The sequence below is a fragment of the Neolamprologus brichardi genome, chromosome 3 (genome assembly GCF_056152115.1).
Source record: "Neolamprologus brichardi isolate AB-2024 chromosome 3, ASM5615211v1, whole genome shotgun sequence".
NCBI classification, from domain to species: domain Eukaryota; kingdom Metazoa; phylum Chordata; class Actinopteri; order Cichliformes; family Cichlidae; genus Neolamprologus; species Neolamprologus brichardi.
In genome coordinates, this window is record NC_142106.1 from 2072551 (window position 1) to 2093037 (window position 20487).

The following is a 20487-nucleotide window of genomic DNA, read 5'->3' on the forward strand; positions in this document are numbered from 1 at the left end:
TTTAGTGAAGAATGTTTAGTTAGTTGGAATAGTTAGTAGAGTTGCCAACTGTGCTCTAAAAAACTGAATCAGTTTGCACTAAATTTGCGCTAAAAAGGGAAACCAGCGGATGAACAACAGCAGCATGTTTAAGCTTGATCAGCTGTTGTTAGAGTTTATTTAATATTACTTTCTAATTGTCTAATTGTCATGATATCGGGTTGGTTATTTGGTCAGAGGGAAACATGAAGATGGAACCAGGAGATGTCCTTACTGAATCATCAGAGCTGTGATGGAGAAACAGGTTTACCTTTTAGGTGACATGAATGCGTTGAAGTTATGAACTGTTTCTGAGAGACAGATAACACCAGGATCCTTTTTTATGTAGCTAACAGCTGGTAACTGTGCAGGGGCGGGTCTAGCAAAGTTTTGCCAGGGGCCAGGAGGGGCATTAACAGGGAAGGGAGGGTTAGCAAAGAGCTTTCATTCTGAGGCTTCTGTCTTTAATGTGGTAAGAGCTGAAGTGAGATTCTGTTGCACACTTTAATCTTCAGTCATCATCAAGACAACATGAAGACTACAGCCGTCACACTGCTCTTTGGTGAGTCACACAGAACTCCTACACTTAATAATTTCAGCTCCCACAGAGATCAAAGCGAGTCCAGCTAAAGAACAGATACTCTGTGAATGCTGAGTTTCCTTGGTGCTACAGGAGGTAAAAACAGGAAGTCAGCTTGTTTTTTGTAGATAGGTGTGAAGTAGAGACAGCTGCAGCAGAAATGAGAAAAATAAATTAAATTAAGAAAGTAGAAAGGGACATGTGCTTCATCTTTTATCCCGTTTTGTACAATTAATATACATGATAAAAGTGTATTAAACTGTACGTCTCCTGTCTTTATCAGTTCAGTTTCGACCATGCCGATGGTTCATGTTAAATACGTCATGCTGTTTTTAACATCAAACACAAACACTAAACACATAGTTCTCTGATTCTTCCAAACAATAACAAGTAATATCAACGTTTAGAAAGAATGGAAAAAATAATAATTTAAGTACACAAAACAGAGGGAGGAAACTCCTCTCTGGCAGGAGCATTAAAACTAAATTATCTTCAGAATATCTGTGATTACAGAATGAAACACAAGATGACTTGGGAGCTGAAGTCCCAAACTCAAAAACACTGCTTAAACTGACCCGGGACCATATTTTTTTCTTCTGGGTTTCAGGAAGATGGATAATTATCTTAAAACAGATTGTTTAAAATTTGGTCCGAGTTCAGCAACGGCACCTGACAGTTTAAAGGAAAGGATATGAATGAGCTAAATGGGCTAAATTTTAAAAACCCAGAACCAGCTCTCTGTTTTGGGCAGCCAGTTAGCTGCTATTCTTTTAAGGACTCAGGCTACCAAGCAAACCTCCAAAACTGCTCAAAATGAATTGCTCAATTATAGGGGAAATATTGCAGACAGCATCTTTTTAGCTGTGAAAGCTAATTAGACAGCAGAATTAGCATCTGTAAGCCACTGTGTGATTGTGCTGAGGTATGTGACTGAAGAAATCTTCAATGTGGAAAGGTTTGTATCTCCCAATCACTGATGAGAAGTGCTGAGGGATTAAAAATCAGTAAAGGAGGAACTCTGGCCCTGTAAGCTGGAAACAAACTCATTATTCTTTCTGAAGTCAATCAAACTTGAGATTTAGGATTTAGCTTGTCACGATTTAAAAGCTGTTCAGGTGCCTTTAGTGAGGAATGACTTCCTCTGATTATCCCAAAAGGCCTGATACATGAAGTGCTGCACAGATGGTTGAGCTTTGGTAACCCAGCAGATTTTTGTAAAGTGCTGCTAACAGTTTACAGGCTGGTGACTTGGTTGGGCTAACTTTATCCAGGCATGCCCAGATTAGATCATGCTTTTAAATATTGCCATCTAAGACATCAAGCGTGGATATCACAGCAGATGGCCCCGCCCCTCCCTGAGCCTGGCTCTGCTGGAGGTTTCTTCCTGTTAAAAGGGAGTTTTTTCTTCCCACTGTCACCAAAGTGCTTGCTCATAGCGGGTCATATGATTGTTGAAACCCAACAATCTCTGTATGTATTATTGTAGGGTCTACCTTACAATATAAAGCGCCTTGGGGCGACAGTTGTTATGATTTTGCGCTGTATAAATAAAACTAAATTGAACTGAGTTGAATATCTCCTAGAAAAAGAGCTGTAGCAGTTTTTTTTTCTCTGAGGACAATAAGAAGGAGTTTAAAGACTTTTAACTCTGTGGACCCTTCACCTGTTGCAGGTGTGTGTGTGCTGCTGCTGTCTGCACTGACTGTTTCTGCAGGTGAGTTGATGGAAGTGAAAACAATCAGTGAGACTCCAACAAGAACACAAATACATTTGCTCTGTCTGTCTGTCCTCCAGTCTCTCTGCATGCTAAACCAGACTCAAAGCAGTTCTTCAGTAATTGTGGTCAAGTGTCTCTGCATTGTGTTGACGATAAACAGACAGCTGATGGATGGACAGTGAAGAGGAGCAGAGGAGGACTCACTGAGGACTGTGGAGCAGCTGCAGGCTTTGATCTTGATGATTCTCAATGTAATCTCAATTTGTGCAGCCCCTCTGATGGAGCTTACTTCTGTGAAAACTCATCTGGACAGCGTAGCGATGAAGTTAACATCACTGTTTCAGGTACAGATTAGTGATGGGATTTCTGGCTCTTTTTAGAGAACCGGCTCTTCAGGTTGTTTTGTTGCTTTAATTAATTTAGTATTAACAACAAAATAAAATTATGTACAAAAATAATTACTAATGTAAAAAAAAGTGGTATTATTTATATATAAATATATGCGGTGGCCCCTACAGACAAAGCACGTACAAACTCCAAAACACATTTCTAGCATGAACTGAACTTCCAAAACAGAGTTACCTAGATCACTTAAATTACACAATTGAAAGCATGAAAGCATGTGTGTATTGTTTGTGTATTTATACACAACCACTCATATATATTCAAATAATTCTAAAAAATTTTTCATTTACCTGTTACTACCACACACCAAATCCGGTCGTTGGTACTTGCTGGCTTGTGTAGCCACGAGGTGACAAAAGCTCAACACTGCCCCCTACCATCCTGGAGCACTTCTGTTGTCTTTTGTACGTGTTTTGTCCTAGTGGCCACCGTAAATATACTTTTATTTATTCACTCCACATAAAATGTAATAAATAAATCATATAATACAAAAACCAACTATTCACATTTCAACTTTTAACTATTTAAATTTTCAGCTTTTTCCTTTTAAACAAATTTAAAGTGAAACAACACAAAACACTGCAAACCACAACACAATTAAATATAAATTAAAATATGAAAACAAAAAGAAGATGCACATTCTCTGTCATATGGACCTGCATGAATAAACTTTCTGAATCCTTTATCATCTGCAACTCATAATAGTTGTGGATGATTACTATACCTTTCTAATGTGACGTTGTTGTCCCTGCCTCTCTTTCTCTCTCTCTCTCTCCTGTGCTACTGAGTGTAACTACCGCCCCTCCCCCCTCTTCCCAGCGTAAAGCACAAGACTCGCGTGCGGAGTGAAGCGGAAAAAAAGTGCGAGAGAGAGAGAGAGAAAGGAAAAAAAACCCCACGGCTCGCGATAAGGAGCCGGCTCGCGTTGTTCATGTCAAAGACCCGACTCTAAGAGCCATTTTGTTCGAGACCAACACATACCTAGTACAGATGTTCCAGCTGTATCTGTATGGATCTGCGTGTTGGTGGAGGTTTGTCTCTGTTTCACTCCGTTTGTGTCTCTGTTGTTCAGCTGGTTCTCACGTAACTTTTATTTCTATAAAGATGATAATAAAATTGGATCTGATTGTGAAGGAAGTGATCTTTTTTCTTATTCAACCTCTTTTCCTTGAGTATAATAGAAATGTCATAGAGATCAATGAAAGGTTGTAGTTTATATCTTACATACATGTTCTTCCCCTGTTAATGTATTCAAGTCACATAAACTAGAAGAGCCAGTGAAATCTATCCCATTGTTACAAATGTTGGAATATTAAAGGAGGAAGAAAGAGGTCCATATTCACCGTAGTGGCACAAAACCTCTATTTGACATTTAACACTGCTGGATTTACTAAAGAGACTCAAAACTAAATAGATTTTGTATTTCAAATATTTCAAACTCCGCCACTGCCTTGTTTCAGTTTTGGACAAAATGGATTCGGGGATATTGAATTTCATCATTTCAAGCTGACTGGAAAACAAAACAGCCAATCAGATTTTTTTTGCATCCAAGTCTGTGATTGGCTGGTTTTGTAGCACAAATACAACAGTGTACAGAAAGAGTTGAGCGCGCACGGGCAGAAATGTTGAGAGCGCGAGTAACACAATGTGAGCAAGAGCAAATGCAAAAACTGAGTGAGAGGGGCTGCTGTTGTGTGTGTGTGTGGATAATAGCAAACACTGAAATACAGTTTTTGCACGCAGCAATGACTTTTGTTCACTCAAATTTATCTTTTCTTCGCTCAAAATACATTTCTCCCCAAAATGCAACATTTGCACCTGCAATTTTTTTTTACATGCACTCAGAATAGTGGCACAAAAATAACGCCAAAAACCAAAGTGGCTGTACTGTCTGACTGACTCCAAAGTCACAGGTGACTGATGACCCCTGCTGAAGCTTTAGCTTCTGACTGCTCTGTTAGTGTAACTCTGTCTCTCTTTATGAATCGTTTTGTCTCTTATACAGAAAAAGGAGTGATCCTGGAGATCCCTGCACTTCCTGTGATAACAGGAAGTGATGTCACTCTGCGTTGCAGACAAAGCAATGGTGACATGGTGGCAGCTTACTTCTTCTTCAGTGGACGTCTTCTTGGATCTGGATATAAAGAGCACACCATCTCCAATGTGCAGCAGTCTAATGAGGGGGTATACTGGTGTGCTACTGATCTGGCTGGACCATCTCCTAAAAGCTTCCTGAAGATCAGAGGTCGGTACACTGACATCATTTCATGTCATTGTGGTTATATAGTACAAAAGTCACCTGTTTAACATCTTCCTAAACACTTTCCTTGACCTTGATGGAAAGCATCATGAGGTGTTGTCACGAAGAACTGAGGAAGAGTTGAATCATAATTTAAGACATTTCCCTAACAACAACCATCAGTTTGAAATCATTAGCAGTGTTTCTGAGCGTGCGGTGCCAAGTTTGGACCAAGTCATTTTACTTTGAGTGACAATACGATTTAATGAACTGAAATCACTCCCTCACCTCTCCTCCTACAGATCCTATAACTGCTTTCAGATCTTCTGTGGCTCCTCCTCATCTTGAAACCATGCGCTCCAGCTCCTCTCTTCCCTCTTCTTCTCATCCAACCAGCTCTTCCTCACTTGCTCCTCAACCTCCTCCTTCCTCTCTGTCTGTGTTCAGACTTCTCTTCCACCTGCTGGTCTTCTGTCCATACTTCATCACAACCGGTCTGCTGCTGTCTATTTACCTGGACCGGATCTCCGCCACACGCTCAGGTAGATATCTGCACACAGGTGCATCACTGTGAGCAAGGTGATGTGTTTCATTGTTTTTAGTTTTGCTTCATTGAGTTTATGTCATGGCTACTGGACGGACTCACGCGCAGACAGTTCTTTCTTTGAGAACAAAAGGAGATTTATTTACAACAGTGTTCACCTCAGTGCTATATATATGTACAGTGAGGTGGGAGTGGGGTCCAGGGCTCCAGGGAGAGAAGGGGAGGGGGGAATCCACACACACGCTTCCTCTTCAGCCGCACTCGCTCCAAAACTCCACACACGCTGCCACACCTGGGCAGGTCCCATGATTTGGTCCAGAGGAGGGATATCTACACACAAGAGTTAAAGTTAGTTCCACAGCAAAATACATACAGGGGATTCTTTTGATAATGCCGAGAACACGAACTCAGGAGGTTCAACGTTCCAGCGGTGAGCTGCTCTGTGCCACTGCCTTAAATAGCAGCTGGGGAAATCAGCCAGATCAACAGCAGGTGGACACAATCACACAGGTGCGTGGGCCAAGAGCGAGAGCCCGTAACGAGCTCCACCCAGGCAGAGAGGAGGAGGAGAGACAAAGAAAAAACGAACAACAACAACAAAACCTGTAGCCAGCGTGAGCCAACCAGAGAGACACGGGGACCGTGACAGTTTAGATACCTGTGTTCATGGTGTTTTGAGTTTACATTATCATAATTATTATTACTGGTGTAGGAGTAGTTCCTGGATTATTTTCTCAGTTTAGTCTTCATGCTTCTTACGTTTGGAACCTTTCAGAAGTAAAATTATCGTGGTTAGAGTTGTAGTTCATTTTCACTTTCTTGTTTTTCAGCTTTTACTTCGTGTTTGGTGTGTCTATGTCACTGTACTTTTGTTGTTGCTTTTTTTAATCTTTTCTGTTCTTGATTTAGTTTTGCTTCCCTTATCTCAGTGTCCCTGATTAGTTTCAGCTGTTGTTGTTTTCTGGTGTTTCCTGATTCGTCCTGATTGTGACTGTGTGTATGTACAGCAACAGTTTTCACTTGTCTTCTGTTTGAGTCTCTGTTAATATACTCTCCTGTTTACCCATCATTCATGTGTCTAATAAAAGCTGTTTTTTAATTAGTGTGTCTGCATCTGGATCCACTGATGATCAATCGGTAGGCAAAGGAAGTAAAACGTCTTCACACTTTCTTCATACTTATATCTAGATAAATAAACATCTTTGTGTGAGTGCTAAATGAAGCGAATCCAGGAAACCTAAAGGCACACTACTTATGTTAGACGTGTTTCATTGTACTGGTCACTGATGTTTTTACTCTGTCCACAGGAAACAGAGTTGTTGTTTCCATGGAGATGACCCCCCAGGGTGGGCATAATGAGGAGGCTGTTGATGTCACCACTAAGCATGACTTCTCTGAGTGATCCAAATTAACGTTTCCTGAAACATGTCAATCTTCTTAAATTCTGATGCAACTTTATGATACATGATCAGAGAGAGCGACCATCTCATCGGAAGCCTCAGCTTTTTGTTTATTAGAAGGAAAACGTAATTCTGGTTTCCTCTTGTTCACTTCCTGTGAAGCCCCTGAAGCTGTTTCATCAGAGCCTCACTAAGGCTGTTAATAACTTGTTATATGTACTTTATGTCTGTCATTAAAAGCTATAAATAAAGATATATTTCCCACATCCACAATATTAATAAAATAAATATGTATGAAACAATAGAAAAAATGGAGTGGGCCTTTCTGCTTTATGCAGCAACATTTTATGAGTATAACATAAGAACATGAGCAACACCGTCCATGTCTTCTTTAAAAAGCACAGAGACACTTTACAGACACGTGAAATTATAGTTTCATATGACCGAAAAATGCAATCAAATAAAAACACATTTTAAAAATCCTGATAAGCAGAATTAACTAATCAAAACAACCCACAACAGTGTGGACAGATTTAATGGAACTTTACTGAGCTACACATTCATCAGTCATGTTTATATGAATATAAAACCATTTATGGCTGAAACATAAATCATGGATGTATATCAAAAATAAAAATATTCTGAACATTTATCATTAATATAAAATGATGAACTGATAAACTGTTTGAGTCAACGTCCTGACAGTTTGCTGGTTATTATTTGGTAATTGTGTTTTATGACATGGATCTGTTAGCAACCCACCAGCTAGTTCTTATAAAACCATTAACAGCAAAACTTCATGTATAAATCAAACAAAGTACAAAGTAGTTTGTGAAAAGACAGTAGATGTGATACAGACGAAAACTCGCCTGACAGTAGAAATCACCACTTGGCAGAGGTTTGGCTTGTTCATGAGTCATTATGGCACAGTACTGGTTTGGTTTCCAGTGTCTAGAAACCCAACTCAGGGGTCACAGATAAACCATATGTAAGTTTTCTTATTTCATATTTCATTCATACACTACATTTTCAACTTAAAACATACATTTAAACTATTATACACAGAATACTATTTATAAAGTGCTTTGCAAACAAATGTCACCTGATCTTTGGTGTTTTTTTTTAACAGTTGGTTTGTGTTTTTGTGTCTCGTCTGAGCAGAATCCTGAACTGAGATCAGTAAATAAAGCTTGTTCCCTCTTATCCACTTCTCTGGTCAGTGTCTCAGTTTCACTATCGGTCAGTGTCACTTCTTCTTTGCTTCAGCATTAATAGTCATGTCTGATAACCTGCAGTACAAACACGAGCTGGAACTGTGAATGTGGAGAAAGATGGAAGTAGAAATCAGACTCATGCTCTGCAGGGTGGCCAGTGGGCGGGGCCCGTGTCCGAGCACATGGACTGGATGGAAGACCAAAAGCTTGCTTTTTCATAAAATAAATTCATGAAAATAAATGAAAATATTAAATACTGACAGAGTTCCTCTGATGTATACAACAAAGTCAACAGTTACTTTAAACTGCTTCACAAATGATTACAATCACACACAGTAACACCGTTTTAAAAATAATAAAAAATATGGCTCTTTCATGTCATAGTGTAAAGAAACAGGAGACACCTTTCCTCCAGGTGCAGACTTGATCAATGAACTCCCCTTACACTGGAACATGTTGCAGTCTGTGAGCAACACACTGACGGTCGACACATGTTCATTTGTTTTTACAAGCTGGAAAACTAGCCTTACCTCCTGTCTTATTCATAGCCTTTTCTTTTTTTCTTTAGGCCACGAGTAGTTGTCCAAGCATTTCACTGCATATCATACTGTGTATGACTGTGTATGTGACAAATAAAAATTTGAATTTGAATTTGAATTTGAATTTAGCTCCAAAGGGACATGAAGGGTACATCAAGTGGTCTCAAGTGGGTCATTGGAACCGCTTGAGACAAAAACAATATCCATGATGTCGCAGGAGAAAATTATGTTTTCTAAAAGTGGAACCAAAGAAGAATATTCAGGGAAAACTAAGTTGCCCTGATGTAGATCTTGTGGTACTCTGGAAGACAGAAGATGAACAGATGAGACGATCAGATGAGGATCATCCTGTTCCAAATGTGAGAGAGAACAATCAGTCGGACATACACAACGAACCAAACCCAGATCTGCATGTAATTTGAATCAAACATTTCTGAGAGGAACGGCTGTGGACGATGACTTACCTGCCAGCTCTCCTCAATTTAACATCAAGTTGTTTCATTAGCTGTGAGAGGAATAGATTCATAAATCCTGGTAAAGGGAATACAAAACAGACGGTCAGGGCAACCAAATGATCGACATCTGTAACATTGCTATTTCCAGTTTAACATGACAATCAGATAATGATTCACTTGATTCAATTTCGATATATAATAGAAATAAGACAAACTTGATCAATAAAAGGGGATTGAAAGATAGATGAGCAATGCTTTCAGTGTTCAGTTCTGATGTAAGTCGAGGCTTTACCAATTATTGGATTTAAACCTGCAGGATGTGCGCTGATGCGTTAAGACTACATTTTAAATGATCCAGCTTTAGTCTTTACATTTCACGTCAACTTTGCAACACATGACAAAGAGAAAGAGGGAGGAAGATAACTTTACACAGAGGAAGAAGGTCCATCAATTATGGATTGTCTCTTCTTTTGGAAACCTTGAAACAGCTCTGTAAAGCTTGCACCATGTTTTCCTGCAGAGGAAACAGACAACTGTGATTCAAAGTCTCAGTTAACTTAATAATAATAATACATTTTATTTGAAAGCACAGAACACTCAAAGACACTGTACACAGCAGAATAATAAAAAGCAAGATAAAAACAATCAGTTTACACAATCATAAAAGCATGAGACATAAAACAAATTTAAAATAGCAGAGTGGTTACACACATCACGTGGTTCTTAATGTGTCTTTAACCTCGGGTGTGATTCATCAAGAATATTTGAATCACTGGAATCAACCAGTGAAATTGAAGAAATCTATGAGAACCTTTCCTCATTTCAACACAAAAATAACACTAATAGATAATGTTTGAATATTGTTATATATATATATATATATATATATATATATAACTAACTATATATATATATATATATATATATATATATAGTTAGTTATATATATATATATATAACTAACTATATATATATATATATATATAGTTATAGTTTCAGAATAGGTGTATTATGTGAATCTCTTTCTGACCCATCTAACACTCAACATAAATGGACGCTTACTGTTTTCACAGCAGTTCCTCCACTAAAGTAGTAGAAGGTGGAGGAAGCTGCATTTACTGACCTCTGTGATGCATTTACTGACCTCTGAAAGTAAGCATCACTCCTTTCTGTCTAAGGATGTCTTCACCCTGGGAGACTGTGCACATGTAGAAACCACTGTGGGTGTTTTGGGGGTCTATCATGGTCAGACTGAGGTCTCCAGTCCTCAGTGGCTCTTCATTCATCTCTGTGCGACCTCTGTAATCCTGTCCCTGTTCTTCTAGCAGGTTTTGGCCGTGCTGATAGGTGTGGACTGTGACCTTGGAATCACCACGTCTCCACTCGATTGTGACATCATCGGGTAGATCAAGAGTGGTTTTAAAGGGCAGCAGCACAGACTTCTTCCCCTTTTTTACTTCAACTATTTCCACCTTGTAGTCTGATAAAATACAACATGAGCTGTAAATACAGACACAAGTTATACATTTACTGACCTCAGATAAGTTTACTGACCTCTGATAGTGAGTATCACTACTTTCTGTTTCAGGATGGCTCCATCGTTTTTGTAGACGGTGCAGGTGTAGACTCCACTGTCAGTAAGTTGAGGGTAATTCAGGGTCAGACTGAGGTCTCCGGTTCTCAGTAGCTCTTCATTCATCTAGTGCGGCCTTTGTAGCCCTGGTGTTGCTCTTCATGCTTGTTTTGGCTGTTCTCATAAACAAGGACCTTCACATCTTCAAGGTCTGAACGTCTCCACTCCACTCTGACGTCCTCAAGCAGCTCAGCTGTGGTTTTGAAGGGAAGCATAACACGCTTCACCCCCGGTGTCACCTCCACTGTCTGAAGCTCGTAGACTGAAGAAAGTAGAAACAAGTTGTACAGACACACATAAGCTATGTCCTGCATTTCATTTGTACAGTGTCAGATCCTAACAAAAGTATGTCTGAGGAAAATAACTCTACAAAACCAAAGAGAGAACCACTCTGATCAAAAAACACATGTGAGGTCAGTTCCTTGATCATTAATGTGCAAATTGTCTGACCTCAAACCCAATGTTTCCTTTAGTGGGCTGGTTTTAGTCATTATGCAAATGTACTGTTTATAAGATTGGGGAAAACTGCAGTCAGCTGACACTGGAGAAGTCACTTGGATGAGTGACAAATCATTTCTCCCACAAAACGCTACGTCCAGCTAAACAGAATCAACTTTTTCGGCACTCATTGTTTTGTTGACTGTGGCCTCCCCTCAATGAGTTTCATGATGTAGTCACCTGAAAGGATTTTAACGTCACAGGTGTGGCTGTCAGGGTTCATTTGTTGAATTTCTTGCCTTCTTAATTGGGTTGGGACCATCAGGTGTGAGTGCAGAAGTCAGGCTGGCCCTATTTGACAACAGTTAGAATTCTTTACAGCTAAGTAAAGAGAAATGAAAGTCCATGATTACTTTAAGAACTGAAGGTCAGTCAGTTAGGAAAAATACTAAAACTTTGAATGTGTCTCCAAGTGCAGTCACAAAAACCACCAAGTGCTACGATGAAACTGGCTCACATGAGGATCGCCCCAGTAATGGAAGACCAAGAGTCACGTCTGCTGCTGAGGATAAATTTATCTGAGTCACCAGCCTCAGAAATCACAATTTAGCATCACTTCAGATTAGAGCTCAGATAAATGCCACACAGAGTTCCAGTGGCAGACACATCTCTACATCAGCTGTTCAGAGGAGACTGTGTGAGTCAGGCCAAATAGCTGCTAAGAAACAATGACTAGACAAAAACTAGTCATTGGTCCTTTTGCTGAGTCAAAGACTCTGCAAAGTCTTTGACTTTATTTATTTTCTGCTGTATTTTACTTGCATCTATTTGAAAGACTGAGTGTAAACACACACAAAAAAAATATATTTTATGTGCTGGAATGTGCAGAAAATAGGTTTAAATGTTAAACTAATTTCTTCCAGTCAGAGAATGTTGCAGATAATTAAATTTTTGCTTGATGCATAAAGTTAAAAGATTAAAACTAATAAAACAAGTTTTAAAAAGAGACTTTTCCATTTGATTACATTTTGTATGATGGATTATGTAGAAAAAGTAGAATTGGGCTGAAAGATCTATCACTTTATCACCTGTTCAGGTTGTAAATCGTGTTTTTAAAAAGTAACTAAGTAACTAAGTAATTAATTACTTTTGAAAATAAGTAATCAGTAAAGTAACGGGATTACTTTTTGGGGGAAGTAATCAGTAATTAGTTACTGATTACACTGGTGGCCACTACCAGCTCCACCACCATCATTAAGTTGGCTGACGACACCGTCGTGGTGGGCCTGATCTCTGACAACAACGAGACGGCCTACCTGAAGGAGATTAGGAATCTGGAGAACTGGTGCCAGAGGAACAACCTCCTTCTAAACGTCAGTAAGACAAAGGAGTTGATAGTGGACTTCAGCACTAAGCAGGAGAGGAACTACCAGACCCCTGTCATCAACGAGTGCCCAGTGGAGAGAGTGGACAGCTTCAAATACCTCGGTGTTCACATCACACAGGACCTGTCATGGTCCTATCACATCAACACCGTGGTGAAAAAGGCCCGACAGCGTCTCTACCACCTCAGACGCTTGAGATTCTTCCGACTGCCCTCCAAGGTGCTCAGGAACTTTTACTCCTGCACCATAGAGAGCATCCTGACGGGAAACAACCTGGTTCGGGAACAGCACCCTGCAGGACAGACAAGCTCTACAGAGGGTCGTGCGATCAGCTGAGCGCACCATCCGCTCAGAGCTCCCTGACCTGCACTCAGTCTACAGCAGGCGGTGCTGGACCAAGGCCAGGAAGATCGTGAAGGACCTCAGCCATCCCAACAACGGACTGTTCTCTCTGTCAGGAAAGCGATTCCGCTCCCTGAAGACCAACACAGAGAGACTGAGGAGGAGCTTCTTCCCGCAGGCAATACGGTCTCTCAATCACAGCACCACATAGAACTGACCCACACATATGGTTTTTACACACACACTGGACATTCTGGACATTTGTTTACACTAGTGGCCGCTGCACAACTACACTGCGTGGACATCTAATCAAATCACTTGCTCAGTCACTTAAAGTCACATAAATAAATCACTTCTAAGCATATTTGCACTTCACAAGGCACTTAAATATGTGGATTGCACAACCCTGGACATTACATTTCTTTCATTACCATTTATTACTCGTACAGCTGCTCTTATTGTTCTATATTTCTTCATATCTCGCCTCTGTCAGTGCGCCCCAGGGTGGCTGTGGCTACAATGTAGCTTGCCATCACCAGTGTGTGAATGGGTGGATGACTGGATATGTAAAGCGCTTTGGAGTCCTTAGGGACTAGTAGGGTGCTATATAAATACAGGCCATTTACCATTTACCATATATTCTTATATATTTTCTATATTGTGTATTTTGTGTATTGTGTATTTTGTTGTACAGTTATTTTATGTCTGTGAAGGTTCTCAGTCATCCAGGTCATCGTAGTCAAAGGAGCTTGCAAAGAAAAGCGTCTGGACTTCTTTAAGTTACTTGAAGACGTTTCACCTTCATCCGAGAGGCTTCTTCAGTTCTAAGGTCAAATGGTGGAGAGTCCCAGATATAAACCTAGTGGGAGTTTCCCCCCACAGAGGGACAAAAGGACCCCCTGATGATCCTCTAATCGCCTGAGCCAAGGTGTGGAACTGGGTTTGGGTCCCAATCAGCCAGAGTTTCGGGTGAGTTCATTGTGAAACCTGGCCCCACCTTATCATGCGAATTCCTGAGGTCAGATGGCCCAGGATGTGAGTGGGCGTTAAGGCGTCTGGGAAGGGATCTCAAAACTGGATTATAGATGGCAGAGAGTTGGTGTCGTAAACCACCGCCTCTGTTCAAAGATGGTCGCTCACAGTGGACATAGATGCTTCTTTCACTCCTCTTTCAAACCATCTGTCCTCTCTGTCCAAAATGTGAACATTGGCATCCTCGAAAGAGTGACCTTTGACCTTAAGATGCAGATGGAAAGCTGAGTCTTGTCCTGTGGAGGTGGCTCTTCTGTGTTGTGCCATGCGCTTGTGAAGTGGCTGTTTGGTCTTTCCAATGTAGAGGTAGAGGTGTGCGCTGTGCACATTGAAGAGAATGGCAACCTCAACATCGAAGTTCACCGGAAGCCCACACACACGGACCAGTACCTCCTGTTTGACTCCCATCACCCTCTGGAACACAAACTTGGAGTAATTAGGACTCTACACCACCGGGCAGAACATGTTCCCTCTAAGCCTGAAGGGAAAAAGAAGGAACACACACATGTAAAGGAAGCACTCAAAACGTGCGGCTATCCTAAATGGGCGTTCTTAAAGTCAGCAAAGAGGCACAGAAAAGAAGATCAGACACCAGCGAGGGAGGATAAGAAGGACAGGCGCAACAACATTGTCATCCCCTATGTAGCCGGTGTATCAGAGAAACTCAGGAGGGTTTTCTCCAAGCATGACATCCCGGTGTACTTCAGACCCAGCAACACGCTCAGACAAAAACTGGTTCACCCGAAAGACAAAACGCCAAAACACAGACTTAACAATGTGGTGTTTGCTGTACAGCAGCGAGGAATGCCCAGACCTCTACATCAGAGAGACCAAACAGCCACTTCACAAGCACATGGCACAACATCTTTTCCCGCCTTTGTTCTTTTATTCCCATTGATTTTTCATACCAGACCAAAAGGAGGTTAAAATTCTTTTAAGCTTTTTGTTTGTAATTAATGACATATGATAAAACACGAAAAACAGTTGAAAATGTTGCCTTCTTTTAAAAAAAATGCCATTTACAGAGAGCTGGGGAATGTCTGCAATCACAGCATTGTAAGATGGTGAAAGATCAATGTTTCTTGCTTCAATCCTCAACCCATTGGTAGGCAGCTCTAAAGACCATTGTGGCGTTCGACCCGATAAACACACGCGGGGCGCTTATTTTGACAGCACAAAGTTTTTATTCAGAGACGTGGGTTTTGTTTGCAGTCACTCCCGCTCTCTGCAACTGTCACGTCCGCTCCCCTCCGACTGTCACTGCCAACATAAGAAAACACACAATCAAGGTCGGGACTCAGCACACCTGTCAACCCCGCCCCTGCGCCGCCCCGGGAGCTCACTGTGTCACCCCTCCTCTGCAGCTGGCCAGAGACCACACCCACGCCACACATCCCCACCGCCCGACTGAGGCCGGGGCCCATCCGGCCGAACCTACTCCCCCCCCCGCGAGCGGGAGAGGAAATCGGCCACGACCATCTGTGCACCCGGCCTATGGATCACCTTGAATTTAAAGGGCTGCATAGCCAGATACCACCGAGTGATCCTGGCGTTGGCATCCTTCATGCGGTGGAGCCACTGCAGCGGGGCGTGGTCTGAGCAGAGGGTGAACGGGCGGCCCAGGAGGTAGTAGCGAAGGGAGTCGACCGCCCACCGGATCGCCAGGCACTCCTTCTCCACGGTGCTATATCGCGACTCGCGGTCCGTCAGCTTGCGGCTGATGTAGACGACCGGCCGGTCAACTCCCCCCACCTGCTGGGACAAAACGGCCCCCAGCCCTCTGTTCGAGGCGTCAGTCTGCAGACAAAAAGGGAGGGAGAAATTAGGTGTGAACAGCAGCGGCTCTCCACAGAGAGCCCGCTTCGCCTGCACAAACGCCGCCTGGCACCGCTCCGTCCACTGGACCAGATCCAGGGCACCCTTGCGGGTGAGATCAGTCAGGGGGCTGGTCAAGTCCGCGAACCCTGGTACGAACCGCCGGTAATAGCCGGCCAGCCCCAGAAACCGTCTCACCTCTTTTTTCGTCTTGGGCCGCGGGCAGGATGCGATCGCCGCCGTCTTGTCCACTTGAGGTCGCACCTGCCCGCCCCCCAAGTGGTACCCCAAATACTGTACCTCCCTCCGTCCAACCGCACACTTCTTCGGGTTGGCCGTGAGCCCCGCCTGCCTCAGGGACTCCAGCACCTCGGCCACACGCCGCACATGCTCCGCCCATGTGTCACTATAAATGATGACGTCGTCTAAATAGGCGGCAGCATAGGCAGCGTGGGGCCGCAGCACCCGGTCCATAAGGCGCTGAAAAGTGGCAGGGGCTCCGAACAAGCCGAACGGAAGCGCAACGAATTGGTACAACCCGTACGGAGTGGAGAAGGCCGTCTTTTCCTTGGACTCTGCAGACAAGGGAATCTGCCAGTAGCCCTTGGTTAAATCCAGTGTCGTGAAAAAGCGAGCAGTGCCCAACCGGTCCAGGAGCTCGTCGACCCGGGGCATGGGATAAGCATCAAAACGTGACACCTCATTCACTCTGCGATAATCGACACAGAACCGTATAGACCCATCCTTCTTCACCACAAGAACGATGGGGCTACACCAAGCACTGTGCGATTCTTCTATTACCCCCAGCCTCAGCATTTCCTTCAATTCCCGGAAAACAATTTGCCTCTTATGTTCCGGCAGCCGGTAGGGCCGTGAACGCACCGTCACGCCGGGCTGTGTCTCAAAATGGTGCACTATGAGAGAAGTACGGCCGGGCAAGGGGGAGAACACGTCGGCAAAGCGCTGTTGCAATGCGGCAACATCCGCTCTCTGGGCCTGTGTGAGATGGTCACTACAACGGAGGGAGGCGGGGACGTTGGATTTTGGCGCCTCCGGCCCCAACTCATCCCTCTCTCTTGCCAGGCTCACCAGAGAAGCGGTCTCCGCCTCCCTCCAGGCTTTGAGGAGGTTGAGGTGGTAAATCTGCGTGGCTCCGCCCCTGTCCGACCGTACCACCTCATAATCAACGTCCCCCACTCGCCGTGTGACCACGAAGGGTCCTTGCCACTTGGCGAGTAATTTAGAGCTGGAAGAAGGAAGTAACACAAGCACTTTATCTCCCGGTGAAAATTGCCTAAGTCTCGCCCCTCTGTTGTACAGGCGTTGCTGCCGCTGCTGGGCCTGGAGCAGATTCTCCCGTGAGAGTCTCCCCAGTGTGTGCAGCTTTGCTCGCAGGTCCAGCACGTACTGAATGTCACTTCTCGCAGGGCTCGGACCCTCCTCCCAGTTTTCTTTAATTAGGTCGAGCACCCCCCGCGGCTTTCTGCCGTACAACAGCTCAAAGGGAGAAAATCCCGTGGAGGCCTGGGGCACCTCCCGCACTGCAAACAACAGAGGGTCTAACCAGCGATCCCAATTGCGTTCATCCTCGCGAATGAACTTACGAATCATGGATTTCAAGGTCTTATTCAGCCTCTCCACCAGCCCGTCAGTCTGAGGGTGGTAGACGCTAGTCCGAATAGATTTGATACCCAGTAATTTGTACAGTTCCCGCAATGTGCGCGACATGAACGACGTGCCCTGGTCAGTCAGTATTTCATTCGGAATACCGACTCGGGAGATGACCTGAAACAGTGCCTGTGCCACGCTCTTCGCTGAAATTGTGCGCAGCGGCACTGCTTCCGGGTATCGCGTTGCGTAGTCCACCAGGACCAGCACAAAGCGATAGCCGCGTGCACTCCGGTGAAATGGCCCGATGAGATCCATACCAATACGCTCAAACGGGATCTCCATCAGTGGCAATGGGCGCAGCGGCGCCTTAGGTACGGCCGGCTGGTTAACCAGCTGGCATTCTGGGCACGACGCACACCAGCGGCGCACGTCGGCCCAAATGCCCGGCCAATAGAATCGGGCCATTATGCGCTCCAGAGTTTTCTCACCACCCAAATGCCCTGCCATGGGGTTCGAATGAGCCGCCTGGAAAACAGTTTCCCGGCGGCTTTGCGGCACCAACAACTGTGTGCGAATCTCCTCAGTGTGAGTGTCGCGGCTCACTCGGTAAAGCCGATCGTTCCGCAATAGGAAATGAGGGTAAGTTCGCGCAGCGTCAGGGTGCACCAAGCGACCATCAATATCTATCACTTGGTCATAGGCTGAGCGTAGGGTGTCGTCCCGAGACTGCTCTAGTGGAAAATCTTCCGTGGGGTGCACAACGGGAGGCAGCGGGGCTTCCGTGGAAGTCTCCGCCACCTCCTCCCCCCCAGAGTCAGTGTCGGTCGACCCCGCGTCACCGCTGAGCGCCGCGCAAACGTTACATGAATTGACAGACCGCGATCGCATCCCCGCGTACTGCCCCAGTAAGCTGTGGAACCCCGGCCAATTCGTACCCAAAATAAGGGGATGCGACAGGCGCGGGCTAACCGCCGCCTTCACTCTATGCGTTTTGCCCCTGAATTTCAGCAACAGTGACACTACCGGGTACTTGTGAATATCCCCGTGCACACATTTAACCTCCACCCAGTTAGCCTCCAACAATGCCCCGGGGCGAACCAAACTTTGGTGGACCAGGGTCTGCGTGCAGCCCGTGTCCATCAAAGCATGGCGAATACCCCCTTGACACCTTACCGGCACGCGGTACGTCCCTCCCGGACCGGGGGCGGGCGCTGGAGCGCCGGCAACACGGAACACCTGCCCCACCTCCATGAGCAGACATTCTCGGCGCAGGTGCCCCGGCCGCCCACACTTCCAGCAGTCCGGCCCCGGCGTCTGTGCGGCTCCCCGTGGCTCCGGGGCAACCTCGGCGGCCGCGGGGGTTCCGGCGGGAAGCAGCGGTCGGAACGGGTTCCTGGGGCTCCACCCCGCTGCCTGCTCCGTTCCCGCAGGGCCGCCGTTCCTCTGCTGTGACGCTGCCGCCGGAGGCCTGGGCGGCGGAACACGGGCGCTCCGCCGCGGCTCCTCGCGGCTGGGTGCCGGGTTGGCCGCCAGATGGTCCTCCGCCAGCGTAACCGCCGCCGTCAAATCCGCCGGGCGGTGGCAGCGGACCCAACGGGCCGTAGCCTCGGGCAGGCCCCCCACGAACTGCTCGAGGACGATCATATTTAGCATCCGGGCCTCCCCAGCCGAGGGGCCCGGTCGCAACCACCTCGCCGCCGCATCCTCCAGCTGTCGAGCCCATGCGAACGGCCGCTCCCCTCCCGTCATCCTGCTGGCCCGGAATTGACGGCGGTAATCCTCCGGGGAGAGACCCAACCGATCCAGCACCGCCCGGCACACATCCTCAAACACCCCCCGCGAGCCGGGGGGCAGGCCCAGCGCCGCCGTCTGGGCCTCGCCAGACAGAAGCGGCAGCAGCCGGGCGGCCCATTCCTCCTCCGGCCAGCGACAGGCCACCGCCGTGGCCTGGAAAGCCTCGACGAAGACCAGCGGGTCCTCCCCATCCCTCATCCGGTGCAGCGTCACCGACAGAGGAGGAGCGGGCGCCGGCGCGGCCGCATTCCCCAGCTGCTGCCCCAGAGCCGCGGCCTGCTGCTCCGACTGCAGGCGAAGCAACGCCAATTGCTGGTCCTGCGCGGCCGCCTGACGAGCCGCCATCGCCGCCATGTCCAACATCATCTGGCCCAAGATCTGCAGCGGCTGGGCGGGCGGCTGGGCGGGCGGCGCCGCCACCGGGGGAGCCGGGGGAGCCGGCAGGGGACCGGACATCGCGCCAGGGTTTCGGCACCAGTGTGGCGTTCGACCCGATAAACACACGCGGGGCGCTTATTTTGACAGCACAAAGTTTTTATTCAGAGACGTGGGTTTTGTTTGCAGTCACTCCCGCTCTCTGCAACTGTCACGTCCGCTCCCCTCCGACTGTCACTGCCAACATAAGAAAACACACAATCAAGGTCGGGACTCAGCACACCTGTCAACCCCGCCCCTGCGCCGCCCCGGGAGCTCACTGTGTCACCCCTCCTCTGCAGCTGGCCAGAGACCACACCCACGCCACAACCATATATTTTTAATACTGGCTGAGATTCAATATGAAAAAGACCTGCCAAAGATGGATCTTTTTCATATTGCATCTCAGCCAACTCTAGATAGGACACCTCTAGATTTCTTGTAAAGACCACAGATTCATGTTTTTCATACAGTCAATGAAGTCTAGAGAATTGACAAAAGGAATTGACAACATACCACAGCCTCTGTGATGTCTTTACTGACCTCTGACACTGAGCACCACCACTTTCTGTTTCAGGACTTTTCCATGCGTGCAGACAGTACAGGTGTAGACTCCACTGTCAGTTAGTTGGAGGTCTTTCAGGGTCAGACTGAGGTCTCCGATTCTCAGTGCCTCTTTGTTCATCTCTGGGAGCTTCTCGGGGAGCTCATATTTTTACCCTCTATGCTTTCAATACTCCACTTTTTACATTTGAAACAAGCTCATTATCTCACGTCACTGCACACCTTCCCTGATTAACTTGACCTCAGACTCAATGTAAAGTCCCCACACATGACACGAGTCATGTTTATTTCCTTAAAAGCAGCTCATTCAGCATATGCGCTTCTCTGTCTGCTGTTAGACAAATCCTC

At 45.6% G+C, this 20487-nt stretch overlaps 1 protein-coding gene across 1 annotated transcript; it reads left to right on the forward strand.

The window, feature by feature from the left end:
• The first annotated feature begins 549 nt into the window (after positions 1-549).
• On the forward strand, positions 550-6905 carry LOC148103121 (uncharacterized). The gene is made up of 6 exons (XM_087838630.1): positions 550-580; positions 2271-2312; positions 2393-2659; positions 4726-4965; positions 5262-5501; positions 6811-6905. Exons 1-6 carry the CDS (start codon positions 550-552, stop codon positions 6903-6905), a joined length of 915 nt encoding a protein of 304 aa, XP_087694756.1.
• The last annotated feature ends 13582 nt before the right edge of the window (positions 6906-20487 follow it).